Below are 15,255 nucleotides of genomic sequence, written 5' to 3'. Positions count from 1 at the left end.
ATAGTTTCCCTTGAACTGTTAGAAACACAACTTAGGTGCCACTCCTTCAAAATAATACAAAGACTTTTCTTTAACGTTAATCTGAAAGAACCAGTCACTTAAATACACATTTCCTTCCTAGTTGTTGAGGGTCTCGCTAATTACACAAACAAGCAATTGTGGAATCTCATTACGGCTTGATTAAAAAGCACGGGAAAGACGTGGAGCTACAACTAGCTAATGTCCTCCTAACTGGTGTCTTTTTTAATTGTTTTAAACCCCCAACAATCCGGTCAAAGCCTCTTGTCTTTTTTAACCAGGACTCAACTCTACTTTTCAGGTAAAGTGGATACTGCCTGAAATTCAGCACTTGTTTTAATACCTCAGGTCTGAACATTGGAGCTTATGTTTTGCTAATGCCTAATGTATGAGCTTCCTTGGCTGCTTCATGCATGGGGTAAAGTTGTCTTCTTGGCCTGGTTTGCCTACAGAAGCAAATAGCTACGTGGGGACCCGCTATTTGCTCTGAGAGAGTTTGGCCTCTGTGTGGTGGCTGAGGGAACTGGAAGGAGCAGAGTGAGTTCTTGAGAGATTCAGGGGAGTTTGTGTTTTTTCACCGTGTAGGCTCAGGCAGGGAGCCCTGCCGAAGGGGATGGTGCTTGGGCCCTGCCATCGTTTGCATCTTAATAATGAGGAAGGCCATTTTTTGCCATTTTTCCTTCTGCCCCTCCATTTCGTTCACATTTTCTATTCGGAATTATTGACCTGTCTACTCATTTGGTTGAATAATTATGTGGGTGGTCGGGGAACTGAAGCAGAAATGTCCTGATCGTTTGATAAAAGCTATGTTCTGTCTTAGGAGGGCTTTTCTCTCTGTAAATGACGTTCAATAGAAGCAAAAAAAAAGAACACAACGAATAGTTTCACTAAACCCACTGTCCTCTCAAGTTTCTCTCCCTGTTTTCTCAATTCTCATAAGTTCTCCTAACAGTCTTTAGTAGACTCGATACTTGAGCATAGCAGTAGTTGGGGCTTTGGTTTTGTATGGAAAATATGAGAATATTCACATTATATTGGGTGCGCACCTCCGCAAGGTATTTTTTGTACAATTTACATGGCATAGTGAAAAGCCAGCTGTTTGCAAAATACGTGGGAGATCAAAGAATACATGTAATACGTGAAGTTAAAAATAAAACCCAGGGTTTTTTTCTTTTTTGAAGCCCCTTAGTTACAAAGTATAGTTTGCTTTGAAGATAATAACTAATCTGCGTGACCCAACTCTCTTTTAACAGTTTATTTGGATTGCATAAGAAGGTCATCAATATGGTACACAATTTGCTGTCCAGTCACGACTCGGATCCGCGGTACGCTGACCCACAGGTAAAGGCCCGGGTGGCAATGCTGTATCTACCTCTGATTGGCGTGATCATGGAAACCGTGCCTCAGCTTTATGACTTTACAGGTATTTCATATTCTGTGCTTTGAATATACGTTCCTCTGCTCACAAGACCCGAGTGTTTGTGTTCTAAAATGGAACTACAAAAGCCTTTACTGCCAGATGAGATTGTTTCTATTTCTGAATTACAGCTTTGACATGTTTTCACATCCATTGATGTGAAATCAATGCAGTCTGCATCTTCAGTGACTGTTAACACTCAAAAGCTGCATTTGCCCACTTGTTTGCATGAAGTAAAAAAATAGCAATGCATTTTAGTTTGCATCTGGCTGGCTGCTGTATATGTGTAGCCAACATCCCTCTGTGTCTCTGACCTGATTAAAAAGTCACCCCATGTACTGTACGATTCTCAAAACAGTTCCAAAGGATAAGCAGGGTTCCTCTTCTTCCTCTGTGTATGTGCTCTCAGCAGTTCGTTTCAAGGGTGCTTTGCAAAGCGTCCTGGAGAGCAGCAGAGGTGGGTTTTTTCAAATCAGGGCAGGGAGTCCAATCTGGAATAGTTTGGAATTTGGAGTAGTCTTCTACATCCTTTAAGTCTAATGACACAATAAAGCTGCAAGTAAGGATTTGGAGTGAAGTATTCAAAGGGACAAAAGGTCTGTTTTCAGAAGGGTTCTGGATACTGAGGTTGCGTAGGTTGCATTTGAAAATTGTTGTTGTCTTTGCTTTGCAGGACCTCAACTAATAGTCCTGTTTGCTTGCAGGACCCCATGAGCGTGATGATTTTCAGTTTGCATTCCCAGACAGTTCAATGAAACTAGCACTGCGGAGGGAGGCTGGGGAGAGAAACTTTGGATGTGGGGGTTGACTAGATGCACGTGTTTCTCGGCAGAGAGTCACAATCAGCGAGGGAGGCCAAGCTGCGTCGCCGTTGATGATTACGAAAGCGAGGGTGGAAGCATGATAAGCCAGACAGTTGCCATGGCCATCGCAGGAACATCGGTCCCTCAGCTCACCCGGCCCAGCAGTTTTCTACTCGCCTCATCGGTACAAAGCCACCTCTCCCTATTCCTTGACCCTCAATCTGTGTCAACAAGCAGATATTTACGCATGCAGGTCCTGTGGGGCTGATCGTGTGGTAGGGACTCATATCAGTTTGCAGCTGGGTGTTACACAGGGAAGCAGAGGGTGAGAGACAAGGGGGAACAAATCACGTTTGCGTGTTGTTTTGCCTGTCTCAGGGAGGGTATAAGAAAATGCCAAGCAGGGATAAAGATCAACAAACCTCAGAAAATGGAAGAATTCTCTTTTCTGATAAAGATTCTCTATTTCTGAAACAATCTGATAAAAGCTCTGTGAAGTGCAATGGTCATTATGAGCTCTAAGCCCTAAGCAAAGTTTCCCACCACATCTAGGTCCCACCTAGCTGAAGACATAAATGGGCTGTTTCCTCTGGTCTCTGCACCGGGAGGGAATCCCGATTCCGGTAGCAGGCAGGCCCTTCCATTTCTCCCACCTCCTCCCTTTACTCCTGCATCAGGACCCCGTTTTGCTGGGTTTTATGTGCACTTAAAGTGAGACACTGATACATACATGTATGAATGGATAATGAATAGAGCCCCTCTGCTTAACTGTTAACTTGCTGCAGGTTATTAAAGGCATCTTGAGGGAAATGGGTGTTTGCTGCCTGAACGGAAACTCATTCATACAGTGTGATTATTTTGGTTCAAACTGCTGCCTCGCCCTTGTGGCTTGATTATCTCTGGGCTCCACTGATGTGTTGGGTTGAGAAAGAGAAATGAGTATCTCCTGGTTGTTAGTAAATTATTCCCCTTCTGTTCACCTTCTCTTCCTATTTGGTAATTATTTAGGCTGGGGTGGTAGCTGGTGGAGATCCTTTTAGTGACGATTGAAGTGTTTGGGTGTGAAAGACAGTGTGGCAAATGTCTTGACCTGTCTATTTTAGAGTGGCAGGCAGCACTCCACCTTCTCAACAGAGTCCAGCCGCAGCCTCCTGATCTGTCTGCTGTGGGTGCTCAAGAACGCGGATGAAAGTGTCTTGCAGAAGTGGTTCACAGACCTGTCGGTGTTGCAGCTCAATCGCCTGCTGGATTTGCTTTATCTTTGCGTATCCTGCTTTGAATACAAGGTACCGCTATATTGTTTAAACCTCCTGAAGTTCTTTCTAGGGCTTGCCATGGAACTTTATACTCCCATCCTTTACACGACTGGAGAAAGGCATTTCCTGCTCTCTCCTAAGTATTTCCTGTATTCAAAATCCCAAGGCTAAGCACGTCTCTGTGTGACCTCTAGCCTTTTTCCGTGTTTACTTTTCAGCCGTGCAAGTGTCTGCGCCTTGTTTCACTTCTGAAGCAGTTTACGCTGCTTGCCGCTCATCTGGGAGCTGCTGCAGGGAGAGGGTATAGCTCTTGGACATTTTGCTTACTATCAACAAGAAGAGAGTTTTCTGTAGCGATGCTGGAGTCTGGGTAGATTATCTAGCTAGCAGCAAAACCTGTATTCCTTTCTCACTGTATGTCTTTAGACAGGAGTTGTTAATGCGTAGAAAAATATCCCAGAAAAATATCCCAGATTGAATGCTTGGGAAATATCCCAGATTGAGAGAATCTTCCCTCATGGTCTCATTTGCAACTTGCAGGGCAAGAAAGTATTTGAAAGAATGAACAGTCTGACATTCAAGAAGTCGAAAGACATGAGAGCCAAACTTGAAGAAGCCATTTTGGGAAGCATAGGGGCAAGGCAGGAAATGGTCCGAAGAAGCAGAGGACAGCTAGGTAAGTAACGTCTTCTGGGCTGTCCCCTTTTTCCAAAAGCTGCTACTCCCGTCACCAACAATTACTTGCACCCGTCTGTGGTGTGGAATACTACCCATCAACACGTTCAGGCAAAGGGGCCACTGGAAAAAGCTGTTTGCAGTTTGCAGCATACTTCACTGGGTCTGCAAAATCTCTACGCTTTTCCTAAATAACCTGCCTGTAGATGGAACTTACATCTACAGGCAGTTTGTTACTTGATTGCTTTTGTGTACGTGTGATCACGTCTCATTTATGGGGTGTTCTTGCCTGAACTGCTTCCAGTGTGGCGCATCTTTCAGGGCCACCTTCTAGTATGTCCTGTGGAAGGATCAGAGTGGAAAACAAACGGCCTGGTCTTGCTGTGATAGCTCTGAAAACACCTGGATATTTCTGCTAACTTAATAAGGCTTGAAATAGCCAGTAGTTGGGGTCACAAGCACCTTCGGATGATTTTTGCTTGTTGTGTTGTTTGGGAGGAAGGACAGCCCAGGGGTTAGGACAAGAATCATAACTTTGGCTTCGTCTCCTACTCTGCCAGTCATTGTGGGCTGAGCTGAGTAAATATTTTAGAGCCATAATTAATGAATCACTTCAGAGAAATGGGGACCTTTGTATTTCTTTTCTTAATCTGGCCCGATTGCCTTTATTACTTGAAATTCCCCTGCCCTCCCAGCAGTGAGAATAAAGATGTAAAAAAGACTGTGAGGTAGGAATGCGGGTCTCGGCACCACCCTGAGAACGTTACTGTGTGACAGCTGCGGACAGCAATGTCAGACTGCTGAGAATTGCCACGTCCAGGCTCCTTATATAGTCCAGGGAAGGTGCTTCTCTTACCAGCCCTGATAGCTACCTCCCTCATTTGAGTATCTCAGCCGCCTCTCTCCATTAGCTCTGCGATAACGGAGTGTGTGCTGGCGTGTGGCAGCTCACAAACACACAAAGTGGTCTGCGTTGCTGATTGCTCTCTTGCATACAAAGCCGCTGCAAGTGAAGTTGCCTCTCATGCCACTCAGCAGGGACAGAATTAGGGGTGAGTGCCACAGCCTTGGGCTCTAAGAAGTCATAATTAGCTGTCACCTCTCACTTGTGAACAAATCTAGAGTTGCTACCCATGCGAAAAAATTAGCATTAGATGACTGCTGTTGTTTTAATATTATCCCGCAGAGAGAAGTCCTTCTGGGAGCGCATTTGGAAGTCAAGAGAATTTGAGATGGAGAAAGGATATGACTCACTGGCGTCAAAACACGGAAAAGCTTGACAAGTAACTCTGCCTTATCCTTCTACGTTAACAATGTGACAGTGCCTGTGAGAACGCAGGGTCTCTCTCCCCGTAGAAGGTCAATGGTATCAGTCCACTTTGCTCTCGTGTGAGCAGGTTTGGGGCCTCAGTTGGAACAGGGCTGGCGGTGTGCAAAGAGCTTTTAGTCCAACACTGCCCTGTCTAACTCTTCGCTTTTCCACTGGCCCTTGCTTTCTTAGATTTTACAATGAGGTTTAAAGAGACTGGTACCATCCATTACCTTCTTAAAACCCTGTAGTAAGCTGTAATTTAGAGAGAAGATCCATTAACAGTATTCACAGATAGCATATATATCTCATGGCATATTTCCTTTATTCCGTAAGAGCATTCTGGAGTTGTCAAAGCTCGCTTTCCTTTCCTGCCCTAATCCATCACTTTGATTGTTTTTCCACATGTGCTGTGCTTTTAGAAGCCACAAACCAGCCAGGTACTGTAGCATTGGTGTGCAGTTCTTCTAAATCGCCATTTTGTACATCTGCAGACTCAATCATCACAGCATTGTTTGTGATGCTTGGCAGAAGTTTTCAGTGTGTGTGTGCAACTGATTGGAATGAGCTCTTTTTGCTTATTACACCCGTTTCCTTTAAAATGCCCTCTCTTGATGTGGTTTAATCTGGAGGGCTCAAGAGTTGTGTTTGAGCTTTGCTGTGCACGTTTTCTGTTTCCTCAAATTGCTACCTGCAGACTCCATCCTCCCAGCAAAATAAATGTTCCTAATCCTAGGAAGGCGATCTCAGCCCAACTAAAGCTCTGAAGAAACTGGAGATTGGGGTCCTCAGAGCCCAGGTGGAGGGCAGGCCAAATTTTACCCTTGAAGACATTGACGCTTCCTGAAGTTGAAAGTACATCTTCACAGCTTCTAATTGCTTTGTCCAACACAAGAATGTAATCTCTTGTTATGTCAAGGAGTGACTTCTTGTCTGAGACCCCAGTCCCATTGAGGTATTGGGAAAGCCAAGTGACCGGTGTGTTTCGACCTACTAATGAAGTGATGTAGGGATAAATTTCACCTTGGCACAACTCCAGCTCTGTGGACAAAGTTACACCAGATTAAAATTTGGCCTGAAGAACTCATCAGTTCACTGCCGGCACTGGGTCTGAGTCCTCTCCTCTTCCCAGGAGGACCTCATGCACATGCTGTGGAGTACCTTGATGGTCAAAAGATGGTATCTCACCCCACAAAATAACCTGCTTAGATAACTCTACAGACCTGCTTTTTAACCCATACTTGCTTACTGTGACCTGGGTCCATCGCACTCCGCTCCTGTGGCACTGCAAGTGTGTCCTGCATGTGTAGGTAGAGTCTGGCCCTTTGAAACCTAATAAGCAAGGCTTTTCGCACCAAGAGTTGTGCACAGCTAATTGCAGGTGGTATTATTTTATGCAGATGATATTATTTTATGTGAGGCCAGGCCCCAAGCCTTCATATTGTGGAGCCTGAAGAATAGATAATGAGCGTGTGACCCAGCTCCCAGAGGAAGCAGAGTGTGGCAGGGGAGGGTTGCTGCAATACAGGTCCCAGAGCCGAGGCAGCTGCCGTCCCCTTTGGTGTGTATTTTGCGCTTGGATTTTGTCAGTTCCCATGGGTCACACTCCCGCTGTGATTTGGCCTGGCATGAGTCTGTTGGAGGTGGCACCTGTGGTAGGACAGGCCGTAGCTGGGCTCTTTAAATATACTGCTGGATCTTTGCCAAATGCAGCTCGTGCCACTGAAATTAGGTGGTTGCTGCTGAATTGCTGGGGCCACCGGCGTGAGTGGGTGCATGAACTTTGTGAGCCTTTCCAGGAAAGTGAGTGCCTGGCATATACCAGCAAAATCGTGCCCTTTTTTTTTTTTTTTTTTTTTTTTTCCTTGGAAAGCAAGATATTCTTCGAGAACTGTAATATAATGTAGCTTAAACGGAGAAAGGCTGCACCCTCACAGTACGCGCTCTGTGCTGCAACCAGTCTAGCTGCTGGGATCAACGGCGCAGATCTGCAAGCTCGTGTGGCACCACCTTGTGTCCATGGCCTATAACATAAACCCATACCTTCTGTTCCTGGTCGTGCTGTTGCATGCCTAACGTTGCTACTAAACCAGTTTCGAGTTGGACTTTGATTCTAAACTGTTGCCGTGTTCCTGGGAGAGTAAGGAGGTGTCAGAAAGTAGTGTGAGCTCTCCTAGCATGATGAATGTAAATCCTGTGTAAGTTTGTTTATGTAAAAAAAACAAGTCTTCCTGTCCTTTTAATGGATGCATTGAAATATCCTTGTAGTGTTGTCCAGTAATAAATATAGGCATTGTGACTGGGGGTTTTCCTGCTAATGTGAAAATTTTTTTTGACTGGAAAACAGGTAGGTCTACTTCTTAATCAGAAATTAATTTTACTGCTTTCTTTTCTCTGATTAGATCGAGGGCAGAGATAGAACATGAGGCACTTATTGATGGAAATCTTGCAACGGAAGCGAATCTGATTATTTTGGATACACTAGAGATAGTTGTACAGGTAAGGATGATAAGAAAATAGAGATGTAACAGCATTACGATCACCCGGCCTGGCAGCATTTTGTTAAAACAAAACCTTCCCGCTGCTCTTAACCGCCTGAATGCCGTCAGAACTGTACAACTCCCCCGCTGCAGCGGGAAGGGTGGTCGTAACCTCTCCTAATCCTTGGCCTGTAACGATCTGGTTTTACGTTGCAGTAGTTTCCTTCAGGCTGTTTGAAAGCTGTTCCCTTTTTGCAGTGTAAGAAGTGGTTGTTCAAAAACTCAGTAATGAACTATAAAAATTTCCAAGCCCTATTCTAACTCATTCCTCTAGTTCTTCCCAAAGCTGCCTCGAGTCATTGGCTTCCAGGTCACCATCCTGTATCCATGCTTAATTTGCACAGGGCAGGAAAGCTTCCAGGTTTCTGTGTGCGCAGCCCAGCTATTTCCACACTCGCCACAGATGAGCGAGGACAGGACACACGGCAGTTTTGTCCCCTGTTTTCAGTACAAATGAAACCTGGGCACGGGCTGGAAGCGGGCAGTAGCAGACTTACCAGAGCTGCCTCTGAGCTGCAGAGAGACCCAGGAATCCCAAAGGTTGCACCTTCCACCTGAACAAATCCACCTGGAGGCCAGCTACAGACTTCCCCTCTAGTAGAACAAGATCCCCAAAGGTCAGAGCCTCATTGGGTGGAAAGCACCATCGTTCCACTGGCTTTAGCGCATGGGTCAGGTTTGCATTACCTGGGGGCTGATTCAGTAATGTGACTGTTTCGCCGGCCCAGCTAAGTGGGTAATTTCTCCATGCCAAAGGGCTTTTCAGCGGAGTTGTTCTCTCTCTTACACACGCACCCAAACACACAGGGGAGGTTAATTTTTGCTCATGCAACTCTTTTACTTTTGACTGCAGACTGTTTCTGTGACGGAGTCCAAAGAGAGTATCCTGGGCGGAGTGCTGAAAGTGCTTCTGCACAGCATGGCCTGCAACCAAAGTGCACTTTATCTCCAACACTGCTTCGCCACACAGAGGGCTTTGGTTTCAAAGGTGAATTCTCTGCGGATGCTATTATATATCCCGAGCGGCGCTGATGGAGGATGGGGCTGTTTTCTTCCTTGCACTTCACCAGGCATTTATTATTTTGTGCAGTATGACCTTTCAGCAAGTGTGGTCTGGGGGTTGATAAAACACGACTGGTTTTCGTGATCAGTACCCATATTTCTGCATTCTGGGTTTGACGGCAGCATGCAAAGGTACAGTTTGGTGTGGGTTCCTGCTGGCCGGCAGTAAGTGGGCAGAGGCACCTAGACAGCATGGAGTACAAAGCACAGGTGGAATTTAAGCTGTATGAAATTCACTTAAAATGGATTTGTTTTACTGGGCCCATAATTTAAACAATTTCCTAGTTTCTGGAGGTATACTGGGAAAAGCTTGAAGTTTCAAGCCTGAGTTTTTGGACCTGGTGTAAATCAGTCTAAGACTGTAGATCTAGGAGCAAGTGGGGGTAGGTAAAATGAGTTGCCTTACAGTGCTACTAGGGAGTCTGCTTTTGCCTTACTGTAAAGCTGAATTGATTCAAATTAGCATCATTCCCCTCAAAACAGAGGCGATTGGACTTCCTCTAATGCCAGGGTGTGCTCCTTGCTGAGGATTGCCCTGGCCTTTTTGTCTGAGCGCTTGTTCCTGTCTGTCCAAGCACTAATGTTCTCATGTGCTGCTTTTTCTAGTTCCCTGAGCTGCTGTTTGAAGAAGAGACTGAGCAGTGTGCAGATCTGTGCCTGAGGCTCCTGAGACACTGTAGCAGCAGTATCAGCACGATACGGTCGCATGCGAGTGCCTCTCTTTACCTTCTGATGAGGCAAAACTTTGAGATTGGGAACGTGAGTATCCTGCTGCACTTCACAGAATCACAGAATGGTCAGGGTTGGAAGGGACCTCTGGAGATCATCCCGTCCAACCCCCTGCCAGAGCAGGGTCACCCAGAGCAGGTGGCACAGGAACGCGTCCAGGCAGGTTTGGAATGTCTCCAGAGACGGAGACTCCACCACCTCTCTGGGCAGCCTGTGCCAGGGCTCTGCCACCCTCAAAGGAGAGAAGCTTTTCCTCATGTTGAGATGGAATTTCCCGTGTTCCAGTTTGTGCCCATTGTCCCTTGTCCTGTCGCTGGACACCACGCAAAAGAGTCTGGCCCCATCGTCTTGCCACCCTCCCTTTGGATATTGATCAGCATTGCTGAGATCCCCTCTCAGTCCGCTCTTCTCCAGCTGAACAGCCCCAGGGCTCAGCCTTTCCTCAGCACAGAGGTGCTCCAGTCCCTTGATCATCTCCGTAAGGTTATGCATTAGGTTATAACATATAAACTGGCTGGGGACTGCTGGATGCAGCTCTCTGAGGAACGACTGAGGGAGCTGGAGTTGTTTAACCTGGAGAAGAGGAGGCTGAGGGGAGACCTTATCACCCTCTACAACTACCTGAAAGGAGGTTGCAGAGAGATGGGGGCTGACCTCTTCTCCCTGGTGACAAGTGATAGGACAAGAGGAAACGGGTTTAAGTTACGTCAGGGGAGGTTTAGATTGGATATTAGGAAACATATTTTCACTGAAAGGGTTATTAAACATTGGAATAGACTGCCCAGGGAGGTGGTGGATTCACCATCCCTGGAGGTGTTTAAAAAAAGGGTAGATGTGGTACTTAGGGACACGGTTTAGAAGTGGTTTTTGTCAGGGTAGGTTAATGGTTGGACTTGAAGGTCCCTTCCAACCTCAGCAATTCTATGATTCTATGATTCTCTGTATTCCTGTGGGAGAAAGGCTGTTGGAGAGCTTACCATCGAAACGAGTATGCAGTGCCTCCCACTGTTGGTCCGTGCACAGCAGGAGTGTCCAGTCTCCAGCCTGACCTGTACGCCCAGAATCGCTTTGCAGGGAAGCTGCCCCTCGCGTTGGCTTATAGAGAGATGCCTAGAATATCCACTGCAAGAGCTTCCCAGCCTGTCGGTTTGGAAGGTCTGCATACACTTCGGGTTGGACAGTGTGCACTTGGGGGGCTGTTTGGAGGAACTCCCCTCTGCCTTGCGTTCGCACACCTCTAGGTGAGAGCAGAAGCAGCCACACAGCCCTTTCTGGGGCACAGCTAGTATGTGTGTCCTTCCTGAATGGGCTCTGTTAGTGGAGGTGAGTTAGCAATCTGTCTTCATTCATATCTTACCTCTAATTATACCTTAGCTTGACTCACCCATGCGCACTTTAAATTGTCAAGAAAATACCCGGACTTAACTCTTCCAGTTGGTACTTTGCAAGCAGCGATGTAGGTGTGTATCGCTCCTCCAGACATCTCTGTTGACACTGCTTTGGTTACAGTCCCCCACGGTGAGCAGCAGAACTGGAGGGACACACTGGTTCTGGCCCAGGGACTGTTGGTGGATTGATAGCAACGAGTTAACGGTGACTCCAGTTTTTAGCCTGGACCAAACCAAAAGCAAGTGTCTAGAATGAAGACTGTATTCACGAGAGGGAGTTACGCATCATCCTGTTCAGGGTGCTTGAGAGAAGAGCAGGGAGAAGGAGAGAAAACTAAAAATTTGCAGGATAACCTTCACCTGGAATTTAATAATGCTGTCATCAGATTATGAAGTCAGCAGCACCAGAGGTTTACCATAGCCACTGCTCTGTGGCAGTCCTGTTCACAAAACTTGTCTTTTTTTGTATCAGGTGTCTGTCAGGAGGAGGGTGCAATGACCAGAGCACTGATGGTGCAGCAGACCGTTGCAGCATCTCCAGGTTGTTGAAATGTAATAACAATTTCTCTGCTGCAGAACTTTGCCAGAGTGAAAATGCAGGTGACCATGTCACTCTCATCCCTGGTGGGGACATCCCAGAACTTCAATGAGGAATTTTTGCGACGTTCCCTGAAGACTATTTTGACGTATGCTGAAGAAGATCTGGAACTTAGGGAGACGACGTTTCCTGATCAGGTAAGAGAAATCAGGTAAAAGAAAAGTAATGGTAGTTCATTAACAATCTGTTCTTAAACCTCCATCTATAGCTGGAATTTGCATGTATTCCCTGAAGGAGGTAATTGGTTTTTTGTATCACCTATGTACATAAAACTCAGGTTCCTGATTATTTCTGACACCAAGGTTCAGACACACAAAGGTTCAGAGTGACTGTGGTCCAGACGTAGTATGTGGCTCAAATCCCGTTGCCAGTTCATGACAGCAGTATATTTTTTACAGGTCCAGGACCTGGTGTTCAACCTCCATATGATCCTCTCCGACACAGTTAAAATGAAGGAGCACCAGGAAGATCCAGAAATGCTGATTGACCTGATGTACAGGTAGAGTTTATAACCATTGCACTGTAGGGACGGTAGATGTCAGTGCTCCGCAGGGTGTTCAAACAAGGCTTTGTACAGTGCTTCCTGTATTTAGAGTGGGAGGTATTGTATTGCTGTTAACTTTGATTACTTGTTTTTTATTAGCAATTACTTTACTTTAAACTTAAACCTGTTTTGCACTGCTTGCCATGATTCACATTTCCCCTGAAACCAACACAGCTGCTTCTCTTTGCTTTTGGACTCAGATGATGCATATTTGAGCCCTTTTAGAGCTTGGTTTTGGAGCAGTTCTTGGTCTTAGTGCTCATGGACCAACATGGACCTGTCTGTTGTGCTTGAATGTGGTGTTCATAGGTTTTGTTTGGCATTTATGTAGCTTATCTTGGATAAAAGCAGTTTCCATTCCCCAGAAGTCTCTGACAATCTCATCCTCCACCTGAGTAAAGGCAACTCTCCCTGCTTGCATCAGGGAAAACTTAAGGACCTGCTTGCACAAAAGGCTTTTTTTGTGGTGGTACATATGATGGTCTCCATATAAAAAATATATTCCAGAGCCATGTTAAGATCCCAGCTACCAAATTGCGTGGTGTTATCTGCACAAATGGTCCTGAAGGCTTCTTACAAGGCAGCAAAGATTTTGTCATAAGCAACCAGGCAGATCTGCTGAGATTATCCCACATCTTTGGCATACTACCAGTCTTCAAGTGAAATATGAGTTTTGTCAAGAGCTTCAGCAGTCACCCACAAAATCACTCTGCCACCAGGGAGTAGCTGCAGGTGCTTCCCCACCACTACCTGGCTCAGAAATCTATAAGTCATTTAGGGTAACTTTCCATCTAGATAGCTGCTTATTTCATGTGTTTCTACACAGCCTGGCACTGAGGGTGGTTGTTATTGAAGCAGAAGTAACTAAATACTAATAAAGAGGTTTTCTTTTCCATTAGGATTGCAAAGGGCTATCAGAATTCCCCTGACCTGCGCCTGACGTGGCTGCAGAACATGGCTGGAAAGCACTCCGAGAGGAGCAATCACGCCGAATCAGCCCAGTGCCTGGTCCACTCTGCAGCCTTGGTGGCTGAATATCTAAGCATGCTGGAAGACCGAAAATACCTCCCCGTAGGGTGTGTTACATTTCAGGTAGGAGTTGTCCTCCATAACGTATTTTTGGGTTTTGTCATCTGCTGCTGAGATACCGACTATCTCCGTGTGCCAGGTATTAGCGTGCCTACGTACTCATACTGCGCTTACTGTTTGGTTTGATCTAACCAGTTTGTAGTGGGTGCAGTTGATGAAAGTAGTTCCCGTGACTAGTAATGTTAATCAGGACAATACTAAGTAGAGCAAACAAGCACGTACGTAGCTTTGAACGTGGAGGTAGTCCAGTCTAGTTAGCTTAAGCACGTGCTGAAGTATAGTGCTGGTTCAGAAGGAAATTAAATAAAATGCATGTGAGAGCTGCCTCTTTAAAAATATTAGCATTTCAAAGTATTGAGAGTTTTGAATGTTGTTTAAATTGAGTAAAAGTATTTTGTCTACATTATATCTCCATAGAACATATCTTCTAATGTTTTGGAAGAGTCAGCAGTTTCTGATGATGTTGTATCACCAGATGAAGAAGGTATCTGTTCTGGAAAGTATTTTACAGAAGCTGGTCTGGTGGGATTGCTGGAACAGGCTGCAGCATCTTTCTCCATGGTAGAAGACTTTAATTTCTTTACCTATCTTTTTCACCAATCTTATACTGATGCGCAATATGAGGGAAAATGTTTTCTCTATGCATGACTCTGTTGTAACCACTTGATTTGCATGGAGCATTGGGAGCTTTAGTTGTTCAAGGCAGCTCAGTTTGTCCTCTGGGGTAAACTGTGCAAAGAACGGGATCTGGGACCAAGAGGCCTTTGTGTGTTTCCAGTGTCTTCCACTTCAACACCGCACATTTGGGAGCTCACAACAGTAAAGAAAGGCTGTAATGTTGTTCCTCCTCTTCAGAAAGAGTGGGCTGAGAGCTTTATGTGAGCAATGTTAATGAGCTGGTAGTAGCGTATCCATCAGAAACCAAGGAAAGTGAGTGAATTGTTTCCCGCAACACAATATGAAACGTCATTCAGCGGGTTAAAGTACAAGCAGCAATAACGCCAGAGGAAAGAGCTTGAACCCCAGCTGTGGGCTGGCTAAACCGTGCGATGCCGTGTTGCTGCCCGTGAGGGGCTGGATCCCCTCCCTTAGAGACATCCTAAGGAAACTTCACAAAGCCCATCTCATGGAGTGCCAAAAGTTGGATGTCGGAGTCACTTAGTTTGAAGATGCACTAAATAGAACGAGCTGTACTGTGCCCTTAAGCTTCCCATTTCATTCCCATAGATTTGGTTAGGATCCTGTTTAGCTTGTTGTGCTCTTGTGCATATATCCATCCAAAATGCCCCAGTTTTGATTCTGTTAATGATCTCATTTATAAGTAGCAACGTATAATGCAGTAGGCTCTTGATTCCAAAGCCGACTGGGGATTTTATTTCATTCCATTCGCATATGGGTGTATTTTAAGAAAAGGTGCTGATTACGTCACAGTGCCACCTTTTCATTTTGCAGTTTTATAATTTAGATGCTGGTAGTATGTATCATTCTTGCAGTTGAATTGATGGAGCAATCTGATGGACCTTATTTTTGTAGGCTGGCATGTATGAAGCAGTTAATGAGGTTTACAAAGTCCTTATTCCTATTCATGAAGCTAATAGAGATGCCAAGAAGCTATCTACTATTCATGGTAAACTCCAAGAAGCATTCAGCAAGATTGTTCACCAGGTAATGATTTGAATTTTCAGCTGCAGTGGGAATTGTGAAGAAACTTCAAATGCTCAGTGCAAATAAAAACTACTTGTTAAGGAAAAAACATTTTAATCAAATTACACGAGAATTGTCAAATGGTGATCCACGGTAAATGCAAGGATCGCCAACAGGATTTTT

At 45.3% G+C, this 15,255-nt stretch overlaps 1 protein-coding gene across 17 annotated transcripts in view; it reads left to right on the top strand.

The window, feature by feature from the left end:
* The window catches only part of DOCK7 (dedicator of cytokinesis 7), a 117,509-nt gene that overhangs the window by 87,929 nt on the left and 14,325 nt on the right, over positions 1–15,255 (top strand). For 9 of the 17 annotated variants that reach the window (XM_054212727.1, XM_054212726.1, XM_054212723.1 and 6 more), the window contains 14 exons: positions 1,272–1,441; positions 2,268–2,422; positions 3,342–3,524; positions 4,035–4,170; positions 5,356–5,452; positions 5,901–5,918; positions 7,881–7,977; positions 8,872–9,006; positions 9,687–9,839; positions 11,774–11,932; positions 12,194–12,294; positions 13,239–13,431; positions 13,846–13,989; positions 14,962–15,093. In XM_054212727.1, coding sequence (XP_054068702.1) covers positions 1,272–1,441; positions 2,268–2,422; positions 3,342–3,524; positions 4,035–4,170; positions 5,356–5,452; positions 5,901–5,918; positions 7,881–7,977; positions 8,872–9,006; positions 9,687–9,839; positions 11,774–11,932; positions 12,194–12,294; positions 13,239–13,431; positions 13,846–13,989; positions 14,962–15,093 — 1,873 coding nt within the window. The remainder of the gene's footprint in view (positions 1–1,271; positions 1,442–2,267; positions 2,423–3,341; positions 3,525–4,034; positions 4,171–5,355; positions 5,453–5,900; positions 5,919–7,880; positions 7,978–8,871; positions 9,007–9,686; positions 9,840–11,773; positions 11,933–12,193; positions 12,295–13,238; positions 13,432–13,845; positions 13,990–14,961; positions 15,094–15,255) is intronic. The other 8 variants (XM_054212737.1, XM_054212736.1, XM_054212725.1 and 5 more) reach the window with 1 other exon arrangement.

This window comes from Rissa tridactyla, chromosome 8 (assembly GCF_028500815.1).
Source record: "Rissa tridactyla isolate bRisTri1 chromosome 8, bRisTri1.patW.cur.20221130, whole genome shotgun sequence".
NCBI classification, from domain to species: Eukaryota; Metazoa; Chordata; class Aves; order Charadriiformes; family Laridae; genus Rissa; species Rissa tridactyla.
The sequence above is the reverse complement of the archived record's forward strand: the minus strand, read 5'-3'. Positions and strand labels throughout refer to the sequence as shown.